Genomic DNA, 14,669 nt, shown 5'->3' with positions numbered 1-14,669 from the left:
TTGCACTCCTGTGGTCATCATACTCATACAGATTATGAATCTTGAAAAGGAACAATTCTGAAACACTGAAGGTATTAGTGCCCCCAGAGAGCCAAACAGCTGAAACATCAACAGGCTACTGCACTTACACATGCACATTTCACATTTTTTTAAACATTACTTTGAGGGGAAATTGCAAAGTTAGTGAAACTTCCAACAGAAACTGATTAGTTTACTGGATTTGACTGATAATTTCATACATGCGGGTATTATTTCCCAGTGACCACTGAAATTACAGTTGGGTTAGATAAGAGAACAGAACTGCTCAGTCCTTTCATTCATAATGTTCACAGACAGAATTTAATTTATCTGAACCCTCTTCTTTCTTCATTATATGAATGGATCAATGTAATCAGAGAATATACTGCCATTATAATGTGTGTTTCTGTGTCAAAGAGGAGAGTGTACTGACTGTCTCTGCCACGCTGTCAGTGACAATAATTGTGCAGACTATGGCACCACAGACTCCAGTGTCTGACAAGCAGCACTGAGCAACAGCATGGGAAAATGAAATACCTGAACCAGACAAGAATTTAGCAGTGTCACAGCCATTTATTAGCACCACCTGTCTCAAGTTTAAACATGATGCTTGGGTTCCTACCCAGTAGATATTTATGCACAGATAAACTGAAGGATACAGTTTGATAGCCCCGGAGCGAGTGCCAATGGCCAGCAGCTTCAAGGAGGGACTGTAGCCCAGAGCGCTTGGCTGGTGGGGGAATCCGTGCTCCACTGTCTGGGGAGGAGAAACAGAAGATAAGAGTGAAAAAGAACTTTGACCACAGAGACAAGAGACTACAAAACAGCAGCCCCTTTCAGAAATGTACCTCTACATGTCAGGACCCTGTTCGCTTTCTAAAAATGCCAGAATTCATTGCTAATGGCCATAGTCTGAGGTCAAGTGACATATTTAAATATTTAATCTGTACTTTTTATATTGCTGACAATACACACCACACTTGTAAGAATCATAGTTTCTAAGTTATATGGCTGTCAATTTTGGACCAAATCATTGAGGTGACCTTGAACAGCTTGGTAAATGTATGACAAATTTTAATGGACTGTTTGTCCCACTCTATAGCCCTACACAGTTTTATCAGAATTCATTCAAAACTTTGAGCTATCGCATTTACAGACAGAATGACATGCACCCAAGTGTGTACAAAGACACTATCAAAAAAACTACCTCTTGCGGAAGTAAAAAGTAAGATTTTGACTTAAAGCAAAATGTTAAAAAAAATAAATAAATAAAATAAATTCTAGCATCTACCGTATTTTCCGGAGTATAAGTCGCACTTTTTTTCATAGTTTGGCTGGGGGTGCGACCTATACTCCGGAGCGACGTATATGTGACATTTATAACACATGAACCAAAATACTCCAGCCACTTGACATCTCCGTGAACTGCAGCTTTAAGGCAGTCTTGCGTAACCTGTGGGCGCAGTGGATGATGGATGGAGAGCACAGCTTAACGGCAACTGGGAGAATGCGCCACCCAACTTTCCTGGAAGTCATTGGATGGATCAAGAAAACATGGGCTTCAGTGACAAACCATCCTGTTGGGATTCAGAAAGGCTGGAATAATTGGAACTGCAGCTGACGACGAGTCTGACTAACGCGACACAGAAGAGGAAGCGGCGCTTCGTCTACGGAGTGTACGGAATTGTTTAGAAGTGACACCGAGGATGAAGAATTCAATGGATTGATGGTTTGGTTAACTTGTTAGTATGTTCTTTATGCTATGGTTATCTGAATAACTTAATGTTACGTTAACATACTGTAGCGATTCTCTTAGTTAGAGAGCGTGTTGATGTTGTGGGATTTCGGACTGTTCGGGAGGTTCGTGAAGGCAGCATGGAGAGAGAGAAAAAGACCGAGAGCTTGCCTGTGTGTGTGTTGCTGTTCCGCTGTTGTAGTTGTGGTTGGCGTGGCTGTGGCCTACAGCAGCCGTTTTTCTGTTAATAAAGACGACCTTTGTTGTGAATATCGCCGACTTTGGAAGTGTGTTTACAACGTTACAATACCGAACACGTGTTAGTTGTGCGTCATGTAGCTGAATGTGCTACGTTAGCATAACGTAGGTGTAACCGTGTTCGTCCTGTTCTTTAATCCATTATTATTTTAAATTGCCGTTCAAGATGGAATTTGTGCTCTGAGTCTCGGATTCTATCAACCCCCCCCCCCCCCCCCAAAAAAGTGCGACTTATAGTCCAGTGCGACCTATATATGTTTTTTCTTCTTTATTATGCATTTTTTGGCTGGTGCGACCTATACTCCGGAGCGACGTATAGTCCGAAAAATACGGTACTCATAATGTGTGTGTATAACTGGGTCATACACACAACAGAGCAACATTAGTAGAAAATGATGAAGTTAAAATAAGATTTCAAGAAAGAAAGCAAATGAGCACAGGTACCCAATTCTCTGAATTGTTATCGTTTACTGGACGGAATCCTTGGCCACAGAGCAAGACAAGATGTAATGTCACGTGTAATGATAGAAATCTATGACACACAACACAGGCACTATCACAGCAGCTAGTTTTTTTTTTTAAATGACAACCACCAGCTGGGATGCCATGTTTACATTCTTAGTGGTGGAGCAAATGCAGCTAAACTTTCTTCAAAAGGTGTCTAATTCTTGGTGGAGCATTCCAGCACACAGTCACCAGGACTGTTTGGTCTGAGAATCCTTTTTTTTGCCATCACTTTAAGAGACTGATGAAGTGATCAAAGTTATATATCCCATGTTTGAAAAGTGATAATGATGGGGTTCCAGCAAGAAGCATAAACACACACTGACCACAGCATCTCCTGACAACATTTTAAGCCATTCAGTGTAGCCTTCTCCCTTTAAACTTCTCACTCTCCATTAAAATGGATTATGGATCTGGGGTTGCTGCAGTTGTTCAGGTCTAGGTTCAGCAACATTATGTTCTCAAAGAATGAGGTCAGCTGACTACCTGAATATACTGAATGACCAAGTTATTCCATCATTGGATTTTTTTCTTCCCTGATGGCACGGGTATATTCCAAGATGACAATGCCAGGATTCATCAGGCTCAAATTGTGAAAGAGTGATTCTGGGAACATGAGACAGTCCAGACCTCAACCTCATTGAGAATCTTTGGGATGTGTTGGAAGAATCTGCCATCATCACTGTAAGATCTTGGTGAAAAATTAATGCAACACCAGATGGGAATAAATCTTGTGACATTGCAGAAGCTTATCGAAGCAATTCCACAGCGAATGCATGCCGTAATCAAAGCTAAAGGCGGTCCAACGAAATATTAGTGTGTGGCCTTTTTTTTGGCCAGGCAGTGTATATGTGGATATAATTCAAAAAGAGAGAACTCCAACTTCTTTGAACTTTTAAACACCAAAATAGCATTCCTAACAGAAATTTTTAAAAATCTTAAAAATTATATTAGAAGGAGACTTCAATGTCACTCTTATTAGCACATTATACAGATTTACACCTAAGGCTCTAACCACTCCTAATACATTTCTCGATAACCTTAAGTACAGTTTTGACCTAATACATACATTGAGATTAAAACACACTGATAAGGTCAAGTTCACTTTGCAAATAAGACTGGTTTCTCCAAATTAAGAACTGATTTATAGTTAATATGGATCACTTAACTGAAATAAAAACCAATATTCTACCAGCACCTCTCAGTTCAATACAAAACAAGGAGGAATACTGTATTCCTCCTTGTTTTGTTTTATGGAAAGCTTAAGAATTCACTTTTAAATGAGAAGTTACTACAAAAAAGGTGCTGTTATAGTAAAGACCTTTAGGTCAAGGGCGCTGAGATTCAAACTTGTCCAAGATTTTTAGTACATGCATCTATTGGTGACTTTGAAAATCCTAGGTCACTTCTTGAGTTATTGCCAACGTTAGTTTTTGTGGAACAGACGCTGCCGTTGACATGATGCTGGCTCCAAGGCTATGACAATAGTTCAACTTTTTCTTAGAAACAGCCAAGCTAAAAAAAAAAAAAAAACTGGATGTAATTCCTAAACTATTAATGCAATACTTTGGTACTACCTTTGAATTACCCCTTGAATTAAAGCTGAAAGTCTGAACTTCATTCACACCTCTATTGTTTGATTAAAATCCACTGTGGTGGTGTGCAGACGAAAAAAAAAAAAATCACAAAAAATCTGATATTGTCCAAAAACATATGGACCTAACTGTATATAATATAGGGGTGACATAGTAGTTTCTCCTTACACTTAGATCAAATTGATGGATCCTTATTTAGCATTTGCTGATACAGAACAGCGTCTCAGCAATGCAAAATAATCCATCCATTTTCTTCCACTTATCCAATTCAGGGCTGCAGAGGGGGCTGGAGCCCTTCTCTGGTGCCACAGAGCAAGGGTCATCAACTACATTTGTCCAAGGGCCGGAATTTTTCTCGGCAGACAGCGTGAGGGCCAAATGCTCTCATACAGTAAAATACAATTAATACTATATCCTAAATAATATACCATTATTTGATATATCAATTTTCCTTTCAAATTTATACTATTTTTAATGATGCGATGTGCAAGTCTTGCACTTACATATTCTTCTGTTATGTTGATGGTTGTCATGGAGACACTGGAATTGTGTGCAGTTCTGCTCATTATAAATATAATGAGCACAGAAAACAATAAAATGCTACACGAGAGCAACAGGTTTATCTCTGCACAATCTACTTTTACGAAAGCGTTTTTTTCTTATTCTGGATCCTATGGTAAGATGGCGCCGGTGAGGTCAGCAGCCGTCGTACGTGCTCCTACGCTTTGTTTGTATATATTAGGTTTAGCTTTAATTCTGGACTTTATAATTCCGCCTGCTCTGTGTCATATCACGTATGACAGACAGACTCGTTTTAATATCAGAATACAGCACTCTGGCTGTATTCTGACACCTTTTTCTCCCGACCCGGCTTGGCCCCAGGAGATCCTGCGCCAGTGGGCCAGCTCAAACAAGGGAGGGCGCAGAGCCGCCAGGTCACGGACAAGGCCCCAAGGGAAAAGAGCCGGCGTAAGAGAGAGGCTGAGGCGTAGAGCACACCAAACGCCACTGCCGAGCATCCTGTTGGCTAATGTCCAGTCACTGGATAACAAGCTGGACGAACTCAGGGCCAGGATATAGTTTCAGAGGGACATAAGGGACTGCAACATCATCTGTCTCACGGAGACATGGCTGACCCCCCTCATACCGGACCACGCTGTACAGCCAGCGGAGTTCTTCAGTGTTAATCGCATGGACAGAACGAGTGAGTCTGGAAAATCAAGAGGAGGAGGTGTGTGCCTAATGATTAATAACAACTGGTGTGACAGTACAAATGTTGTCCCTCTGAAACAATCATGTTCGCCTAACCTGGAGCTCCTAACCCTAAAATGCCGCCCCCACTACCTGCCCCGCGAGTTCACTTCGGTCATCTTCAGCGCCATCTATATTCCACCTCAGGTGGACAGAAACACTGCACTATCCGAGCTACATGAGGCTATTTCCACCTATCAGGCTAACCAGCGTGATGCGGCTCTCATCATAGCTGGGGACTTTAACAGTGCAAACTTGAAAAAGGTGATACCGGAGTTTACTCAACACATAGACTGCCCCACCAGAGGAGAGAGGACCCTAGACCACTGCTACTCTCCATTCAAAGAGGGCTACAAAGCAAAGCCTCTTCCGCCTTTTGGGAAGTCCGATCACACCTCTGTCCTTCTCATGCCGTAATACAAACAAAGGCTCAGGCAGGAACCCCCTGCTGTGAGAGAAGTGACACGGTGGTCTGATCAAACAGAGGCCGCTCTGCAGGGTGCATTGGATTTAACCAACTGGGACATGTTTCGCAGCAGCGCGGGCGGAGACATCGAGTAGTTTACAGAAACGGTTGTGGGATTTATTGGGAAAGTTGTTGATGACACTTCACTTAGGAGGACCATCAGGACTTTTCCCAACAAGAAGCCGTGGGTGGATAAATCTGTCCGCGACACTCTGAGGTCCCACACCGCTGCCTACAACTCTGGCCTCGCCTCTGGGAACATGGAGGATTACAAGGTTGCATCATACAACGTCCGCAGAGCGGTGAAAGAGGCCAAACATCGCTATGGCCGCAGACTGGAACAGCAACTACAACAGTCTGACTCCAGGGGACTGTGGCAGGGACTACGTACCATCACGGACTACAAAGCACCACACACACCCCCGGTGAGTGCCGATGCTTCTCTGGCTGATGAACTCAACTTCTTTGCGCGCTTTGAGTCGGGAAGCCGACAGCCCGCTGCGCTCCCGGCCGGAGGGGCGGAGACACTCACTGTGACGGAGCGTGACGTGAGGAGGGTGTTTAGAAGTGTAAACACCAGGAAAGCGGCTGGACCAGACGGTATTAGTGGACGTGTCCTTAAGACCTGCGCTGACCAGCTGGCACCTGTGTTTACAGTGATATTCAACCTCTCACTGAAACTGTGTGTGATTCCCACCTGCTTTAAAAAGTCCATCATAGTCCCTGTCCCAAAGAAACCACACCCCAGCAGCCCCAATGACTTCAGGCCCATAGCACTCACCTCTGTGGTGATGAAATGCTTTGAGAGACTCATCAAGACACTCATCACCTCCTCACTGCCCACCACCCTCGACCCACTACAGTTTGCATACCGGCCAGACAGATCCACAGATGACGCCATATCCTTCCTCCTCCACAAGACCCTTTCACACATAGACACTGGTAAGGGGAACTATGTGAGAGTGCTGTTTGTAGATTACAGCTCAGCATTCAATACCATAGTTCCCTCAACACTGGTTTCTAAGCTGCTGGACCTGGGCCTGGGCCCATCCCTGTGCAGGTTGGTTTACAGCTTCCTGACCAGCAGACCACAGGTGGTATGAGTGTGTCACCTCACCTCACCTCACCCCTCCTCAACCTCAACACTAGATCCCTCCAGGGCTGTGTGCTCAGCCCTCTGCTGTACTCGCTATACACCCAAGACTGTGAGGCCACGTCAGAGTCCAACATCATCATAAAGTTTGCTGATGACACTGCTGTTGTGGGACTGATCTCCCACAATGAAGAGACACCCTACAGGAGAGAGGTCTCCCGCCTGGAGAACTGGTGCCAGGAGATCCACCATCTGCTCAACGTCAGCAAAACAAAGGAACTGATCGTGGGCTTCAGCAGGAAGCAGCACAGGGACTACCATCCACTTGTCATCAGTGGTGCTGAGGTGGAAAGAGTGGACACTTTCAAATACCTGGGAGTGACCATCTCACACGACCTGTCCTGGACTTATCACATAAACATCACTGTGAAGAAGGCCAGACAGCGTCTCTACCTCCTCAGGCGGCTGAGAGACTTCAAGCTCCCACTCAAGGTGCTCAGGAACTTTTACACCTGCACCATCGAGAGCATCATGCGTGGGAGCATCACCACCTGGATGGGAAACTGCACCAAGCAGGACTTCATGGCCCTAAAAAGGGTGGTTCGTTCAGCTGAACGGACCATCAGAACCACCCTCCCCAACCTGCAGGACATTTACACCAAGCAGTGCAGGCTGAGGGCCATGAAGATCCTAAAACAGCCCAGCCACCCCGGACACTCTCTCTTCTCCCTGCTCCCATCAGTCCGGCATTACCGCTGCCTGAGGACTAAGACTGAAAGGTTGAAGAAGAGTTTTTACCCACAAGCCATCCGTCTGCTCAACTCTGAGCCCTAAGTGGACTATTATTGCACTATGTAAATAATATAATATTCTATAGTTCCGTGTAAAAGTGTGTATAGTGTATAGTATATAGTGTATAGTGTGAATTACTTATTTTTATTTTTATTCTTCTTATTTATATGTGTGTGCATATATGGTTACAGGTACAAAATACATTTCACTGTGCATTGTTCTGTGTATAACTGTGCATGTGACAAATAAACACTATCTTAAATTTCAGTAATTTCATTTTATAGCCAGTGGTGGGGTGCTTTTTTTAAATTTAAAATTTAAATTTTTATGTAAATATAGTAATTTACCTACTTTTTAATAAATATTTTTTTGTTTTGATGCAAAACCAGCTAAATCTTCAGTCCGTCCACTGCCCAGTGTGAATGAAGGCAAAAGGTGCAAATATCAGACTATGATAAAAATAATTTTGACATTGATTCACAACTGCAGTCCAACTGCAATGGCACAAAATGTCAGCACCTTTATTTTAATAACAAAATAGTAGATAGTAGGCCACGGGGTTCGTAACAACCAAGGGATGGACGCATATGGGGGCTGTAACAGCGTGCGGGTATAGGCCAAGCCACCTATCCTTCTGGTCCCCCTGCGAGCAGACCGTGTGAAAAACCCTCACATCCTCCTTTCATAGGTTCACTGACAGAAATCTCGTTACGACTTTTACTTCCTTTGGTTAGACAAGTTAAACATTTTTTCGACACAAAACAACGCTAGACTCACCTTCAACTGCATTCTAATTGGTTCTAGGGACATGGAGGCATTTATGGGCAATGGGAAGAGGCGTTTAACGGTGTCATAAAGCCCACCAGTCAGGGCTTTATGACACAATATGATTGATAGCACCTGTGGCGGTACTATTTGGGGCGCCGGATGGAAAGCTTTGGCAAGCCAGATGTGGTCAGTTAAATGGTAAATGGACTAGTTCTTATATAGCGCTTTTCAACTCTGAGCACTCAAAGCGCTTATACAACATGTTTACATGTACCCTATTCACACCCATTCATACACGCACTTCCATGATTAACTAAGCTAAGAGCTTTTATTATCTAACATTCACACACATTCATACTCCAACGCTTGCATTGGAGAGCAACTTGGGGTTCAGTATCTTGCCCAAGGAAACTTTGGCATGTAGCCTGGAGCAGCCAGAATCGAACTGCCGACCTTCCAATCAGCAGGTGACCTGCTATACCTCCTGAGCTACAGCCACCAGGTTGAAATTGAAGTTCCCTGCCATAGAGCGAGAGGCAGGGTACACTCGGGACAGGTTGTCAGTCTGTCACAGGACTAACACAGAGAGACGCAACCATTCCAGGGCTGCAACGATTCATCAATTAACTCGATTAAATCGATTCTAAAAAATTATCGACACAAATTTACTGTGTCGATGCTTCGTTTAAACTCTGCAGCGCTCAGTTGTCTCCATGTAAGCGGTGCTCCTCACTAGCATTAGCAGCATTATAGTGCTCGGTTCTTTTTGTGGGTTTATTGGTGGCTGGCAAACCAACATAGAACTGCATTGCCGCCACCTACTGGACTGGTGTGTGAATTACACACACACACACACACACACACACACACACACACACACACACACACACAGATTCTAAAAAGCTCTCCGTCGCTGCGATGGATTTCCTTTAACACAGAGTGGACCATCACTAGAGTTGCCACCTTTCTCGTAAAATACAGAACCCCATATGTTACGGGACTCCGTGGAATACGGCTCCGTAACATGCGGGGCTTCCGTACTTTAAAAACCCAACAGCAAGAAAATAGAGGCATGCAAAGCACAGGTTGAATGCCCAGGCCAACAGTTTGCAGCGGTAGTTTTGCAACATGAGAGCCATCTGAAACACACACACACACACACACAGCATACATATTATAACCCTATACTGCCGGGTGATCGCCACTGAAGCACCGTTACCTGCCTCTACAAACCGAACAGCTGGTTAACACAGAGTCTGAGACAGCTGATCAAAGGAATTTTGAATTACCGTAATAACGTGACCGTTTGTCCTATTGGAAAAATTCAAGCGGTTTCTGAAAGCTGAGAAACTGCACTTCACAACCAACATAGGGTATTACTATGGTGTTATTACACTAATTGTTGACCTTAGTCCGCAAACGTCAACACTTTTGAAGTACACTGAGTCGATTATGACATGTTCAGGGGTATAGGGTTATACTTAATGATAACCTTCATGCATTAAAAGATTTCATGAAGGTTATCATGCATGATGACTTATGCATGATGATGATATTAAACTGGCATTAGCTGTTAGCTTGCCTCTATCTCATCCATTGTTGTGTTGTGTTTTGAGCTGCATACAAATTACGTGGGTACGGAAAATATTCAGACCCCTTTAAATGTTTCACTCTTTGTTTCATTGTAGCCATTTACTAAAATCAAAAGCGTTAATTTTATTTCTCATGAATGTACACTCAGCACCCCATCTTGACAGGAAAAAAAAAAAACAAACAAAAACTGTAGAAATTTTTGCAGATTTATTAAAAATGAAAACAGGGTTTATACAGGAATCCTAGAGTTAAATTTACTACATTTTACTACCTATTTTTACTACCTCTAAAATATTTTTACTACCAGGACAAAATCGAGCAGCAGCCTTTTTTGACAATGAGTTGAATCTATCTATCTAAATTAGTTTTTTTAAGAATATAAACAAAATGCAATGAAATTCAAGTTTAACAAGCCGATTATTTTTCAATACAATATTGGAATACTGGTTTGCTGCTGAGGTGTGATGGCAATACTTGTGCACGTAGCTGACTTTGTGCTTTGTGCTGACTTTTTTGTGTAGCACCAAAAAACAAAATAGGGATCTGTTCAACAGGCGCACGAATCCGCTACTGGTGAATGGTGGATGCTCGGTGTGATTTGATCGCTGTCACACGGTTTCAGGTCAAATTTATATTTTTTCTGCACGCTTTAGAAAACGCCTCTTGATCATTCCCCATGACCGGCCTCTATATACCCTGTACCCTCTGGGGTCCAGGGTATATTTGGCCATTTTTGACTATTTTTGCTTTTAGCTTCATAGTTGACCTTAGAAACTGTTTACCATGCTTTGTTTGGTATCATTTTTTTTTTTCAGCACGACCTCATGTGTGTGACTGTATAGTTATTCTTTCATTTTGACATACTGTATTAAGACATTGGACTTACAATCACATAAAAACATAAATTCAGAGCAGAAAAAAGTTAAAAATCACAAACATGCTTAACGAATTATTTTTACAATTAAAATGCAAATATAAGTTGTAAATTTGCAAAACTTGTGTAAAAATATAGTAAATAAAGTTAAATACAACTATTCACATTAAAATGCAGGAAAGGCCTCAGGTGTTTTATGTACAACTATTGGCAGAGCAATCAGGACTCACATTAAGATGCTAGACAAATTATTATGCCACCTCAAAAAACAGTTTCTGTCCTCCAAAAGACTGAGGGGCCCATCACATGCAAAACTTGCCAGTAATGTTGTTTCTTTTACCACTTTTTCACCTGCTCCGCAGCAGTCAAATGCACCCAAATGCATCGTGTTACCGCATAATTTTCTGATTGGTTGATTTTCTCACCAATAGGAAAGGGGTTGTCGGGAATTTTGTTTTGTTGTTTTTATTAGCAAGCACTTCCTGTTAGCGAAACTCACATTTTCGCCGTTTCTTTCTGCACAAAATGCGCATCGAAGGTGAGGACAATATACAGGAAAAAGCGTGGCCTATTATTTGGCCACGCTTTTATTTGGCCTATCAATGTAATTTAAAAACTGGTACATAGTTTGAAGTCTGCACTTTCGATTCATAGCATCAGCGTCCCAATGCTACGTCATCTAAAATCGGCGATGTCATTTTGACGCACCAGCGCGTCCGTGCACTCCGGAGGCTTAAGCCAGTCTTTGCCGGGTCATCGAGCCAAAGTTGTGAAAACTACATTTTCCCATGACAAGGCGCAAAATGACTCCGCGCATGCGCACAGCAGATCAGACAGTGAACCCGCTCGTCTATCAACGTCAGCTCAGGTCCTGCTGAGTAGTTATATTTCTATACAGATCTTATAGTTAAAAGAACTTAAAACAAAATGTTTGCATCAATGGAAAAGTCAAAATATATTGAAGGGGTGATGAAAAATTTACTACCAAGTCAAATTCTGTTTACTACCTTTTACTAGCCTTAATTTGTCCTCATTTAATTTACCACCTTTTACTACCCCGCGGAAACCCTGGAAAAACTGAAATATCACATGGTCATAAGTAATCAGACCCTTTGCTGTGACACTCATATTTAACTCACATGCTGTCCATTTCTTCTGAACCTCCTTGAGATGGTTCTACTCCTTCATTGGAGTCCAGCTGTGTTTAATTAAACTGACTGGACTTGATTAGGAAAGGCACACACCTATCTATTTAAGACCTCACAGCTCACAGTGCATGTCAGAGCAAATGAGAATCATGAGGTTGAAGGAACTGCCCAAGGAGCTCAGAGACAGAATTATGGCAAGGCACAGATCTGGCCAAGGTTACAAAAGAATTTCTGCAGCACTCAAGTTTCCTAAGAGCACACTGGCCTCCATAATCCTTAAATGGAAGAAGTTTGGGACAACCAGAACTCTTCCTAGACCTGGCCGTCCAGCCAAACTGAGCAATCATAGGGGAAGAGCCTTGGTGAGAGAGGTAAAGAAGAACCCAAAGATCACTGTGGCTGAGCTCCAGAGATGCAGTAGGGAGATGGGAGAAAGTTCCACAAAGTCAACTATCACTGCAGCCTTCCACCAGTCGGGGCTTTATGGCCCGACGGAAGCCTCTCCTCAGTGCAAGACATATGAAAGCCCGCATAGAGTTTGCCAAAAAACACATGAAGGACTCCCAGATTATGAGAAATAAGATTCTCTGGTCTGATGTGACAAAGATTGAACTTTTTGGCGTTAGTTCTAAGCAGTATGCATGGAGAAAACCAGGCACTGCTCATCACCTGCCCAATACAATCCCAACGGTGAAACATGGTGGTGGCAGCATCATGCTATGGGGGTGTTTTTCAGCTGCAGGGACAGGACAACTGGTTGCAATTGAAGGAAAGATGAATGTGGCCAAGTACCGAGATATCCTGGAAGATACCTCTTCCAGAGTTCTCAGACTGAGCTGAAAGTTCACCTTCCAACAAGACAATGACCCTAAGCACACAGTTAAAATAACAAAGAGTGGCTTCAGAACAACTCTGTGACCATTCTTGACTGGCCCAGCCAGAGCCCTGACCTAAACCCAATTGAGCATCTCTAGAGAGACCTGAAAATGGCTGTCCACCAATGTTCACCATCCAACCTGACAGAACTGGAGAGGATCTGCAAGGAAGAATGGCAGAGGATCCCCAAATCCAGGTGTGAAAAACTTGTTGCATTATTCCCAAGAAGACTCATGGCTGTACTAGCTCAAAAGGGTGCTTCTACTCAGTACTGAGCAAAGGGTCTGAATACTTATGACCATGTCATATTTCAGTTTTTCTTTTTTTAATAAATTTGCAAAAATTTCTACATTTCTGTTTTTTGTTGTTGTTCTGTCAAGATGGGGTGCTGAGTGTACATTAATGAGAAAGAAAATGAACTTTTTTGATTTTAGCAAATGGCTGCAATGAAACAAAGATTGAAAAATTTAACCGGGTCTGAATTCTTTCCATACCAACTGTATATCGACTCCACACACGCTCAGGGCTTTCAAATTGTTTTGGAGTAGCATGGGGGCATGCCAAAGTAGCAGGCGCCTTATGACCGAGACCGAAGCCATGACAGCAGCAGACGATATGAATAGTCACATGGCAGTCATGAACCAATCAAATGGCTCAGATTGAAAGAATGTAAATATTGCAACGTGCATCCACATGGCACTGGAAATAAAGACAATGGATGCGCAAAAAATTTTTTTTAGGAAAATTAAAAAGTAGACGGCACAGAGTGGTGGAGTAGGTAGAAAATGTGCCTGCCGCCAGCATAATTTGAAAGCCCTGCATTGCAATGGAAACACAACACGACCGTGGCGAGTTGTGTTGACTGAGTCGACCGGTGAGTCGTTCCGTATGGAAATGCAGTTTTAGTAACCTGGTCACTTTGGTGCATGTAAACATGTTGCAGACATTGAAAAGTCTCCTATGATTTTTGCCTTCATGTTCTCATCAGTCACACTGTTTACCATCTATTGTAATGGGGCTAAACTGTGTGTTCTGCTCTAGTTCACTTGCCTTGTTGAACTGGAAGAGTTCCTGTTTGAGCCGATCCCTCTGGGACTCCTGACCATGCCGCCTGAATCTCTTCATCCTGTCTCAACACCGGCGTGGAGCCGGCAGGCCCACTGATGCTTGCTGGGTGGTGTAAAGAGAAAGAAGATCAAGGGAGAGGATCCAGCCCAAAAAAAAAAAAAGTTTGGGAGAGAAGAAGAGAGAGTTTGTGTTAAAAGGTAAAATCCCTCCAGTTTACACATTTCTCATTCCTTAGTGAAAAGCAAATATTGCTACTTTATCTATTCACAGTCAATAACCATCTTATTCCACAAGCTATCTAAACAGAAGACGCTTCAACTAGGGTTTAATATTTTTCCCGAAAATGACATTAATCAAATCCCGGGAAATGACGAGCCATTTCCCGGGAATCCCGGGAATCCCGGGAAAAAGTTTATTTATTTTTTTATTTTAATTAGGCCTTCTGTAGCCTGTGTCGGCCTTAACCTATTGTGATATTGTAGAGGTAGCTTTCCAGCTATGTCCTGTTATGCCCAGTAGGGGGCAACGTCGGCTTGATTAATGCAATAAAACCTACATCTCGGCATTTGAGTGCTCGAGCTATGCGGTGTTGTATCGTTCCTCAACACTCCCTTAACAAATATAATTCGA

The 14,669-nt window shown here is 42.8% G+C and overlaps 1 protein-coding gene across 2 annotated transcripts in view; it reads right to left on the bottom strand.

The window, feature by feature from the left end:
• Positions 1 to 14,669, bottom strand: part of llgl2 (LLGL scribble cell polarity complex component 2) — a 66,408-nt gene that overhangs the window by 26,469 nt on the left and 25,270 nt on the right. For both annotated transcript variants that reach the window (XR_004021475.1, XM_030754823.1), the window contains exons 2-3: positions 14,022 to 14,141; positions 678 to 775 (exon numbers count right to left, since the gene is read on the bottom strand). Coding sequence is in view for 1 of the 2 variants with exons in the window: in XM_030754823.1 (XP_030610683.1) it covers positions 678 to 775; positions 14,022 to 14,096 (173 nt within the window). In the remaining variant the exon portion in view is untranslated. The remainder of the gene's footprint in view (positions 1 to 677; positions 776 to 14,021; positions 14,142 to 14,669) is intronic.

Source organism: Archocentrus centrarchus, chromosome 19, assembly GCF_007364275.1.
Source record: "Archocentrus centrarchus isolate MPI-CPG fArcCen1 chromosome 19, fArcCen1, whole genome shotgun sequence".
NCBI lineage: Eukaryota > Metazoa > Chordata > Actinopteri > Cichliformes > Cichlidae > Archocentrus > Archocentrus centrarchus.
This window is presented reverse-complemented; position numbering and strand designations above follow the sequence as displayed.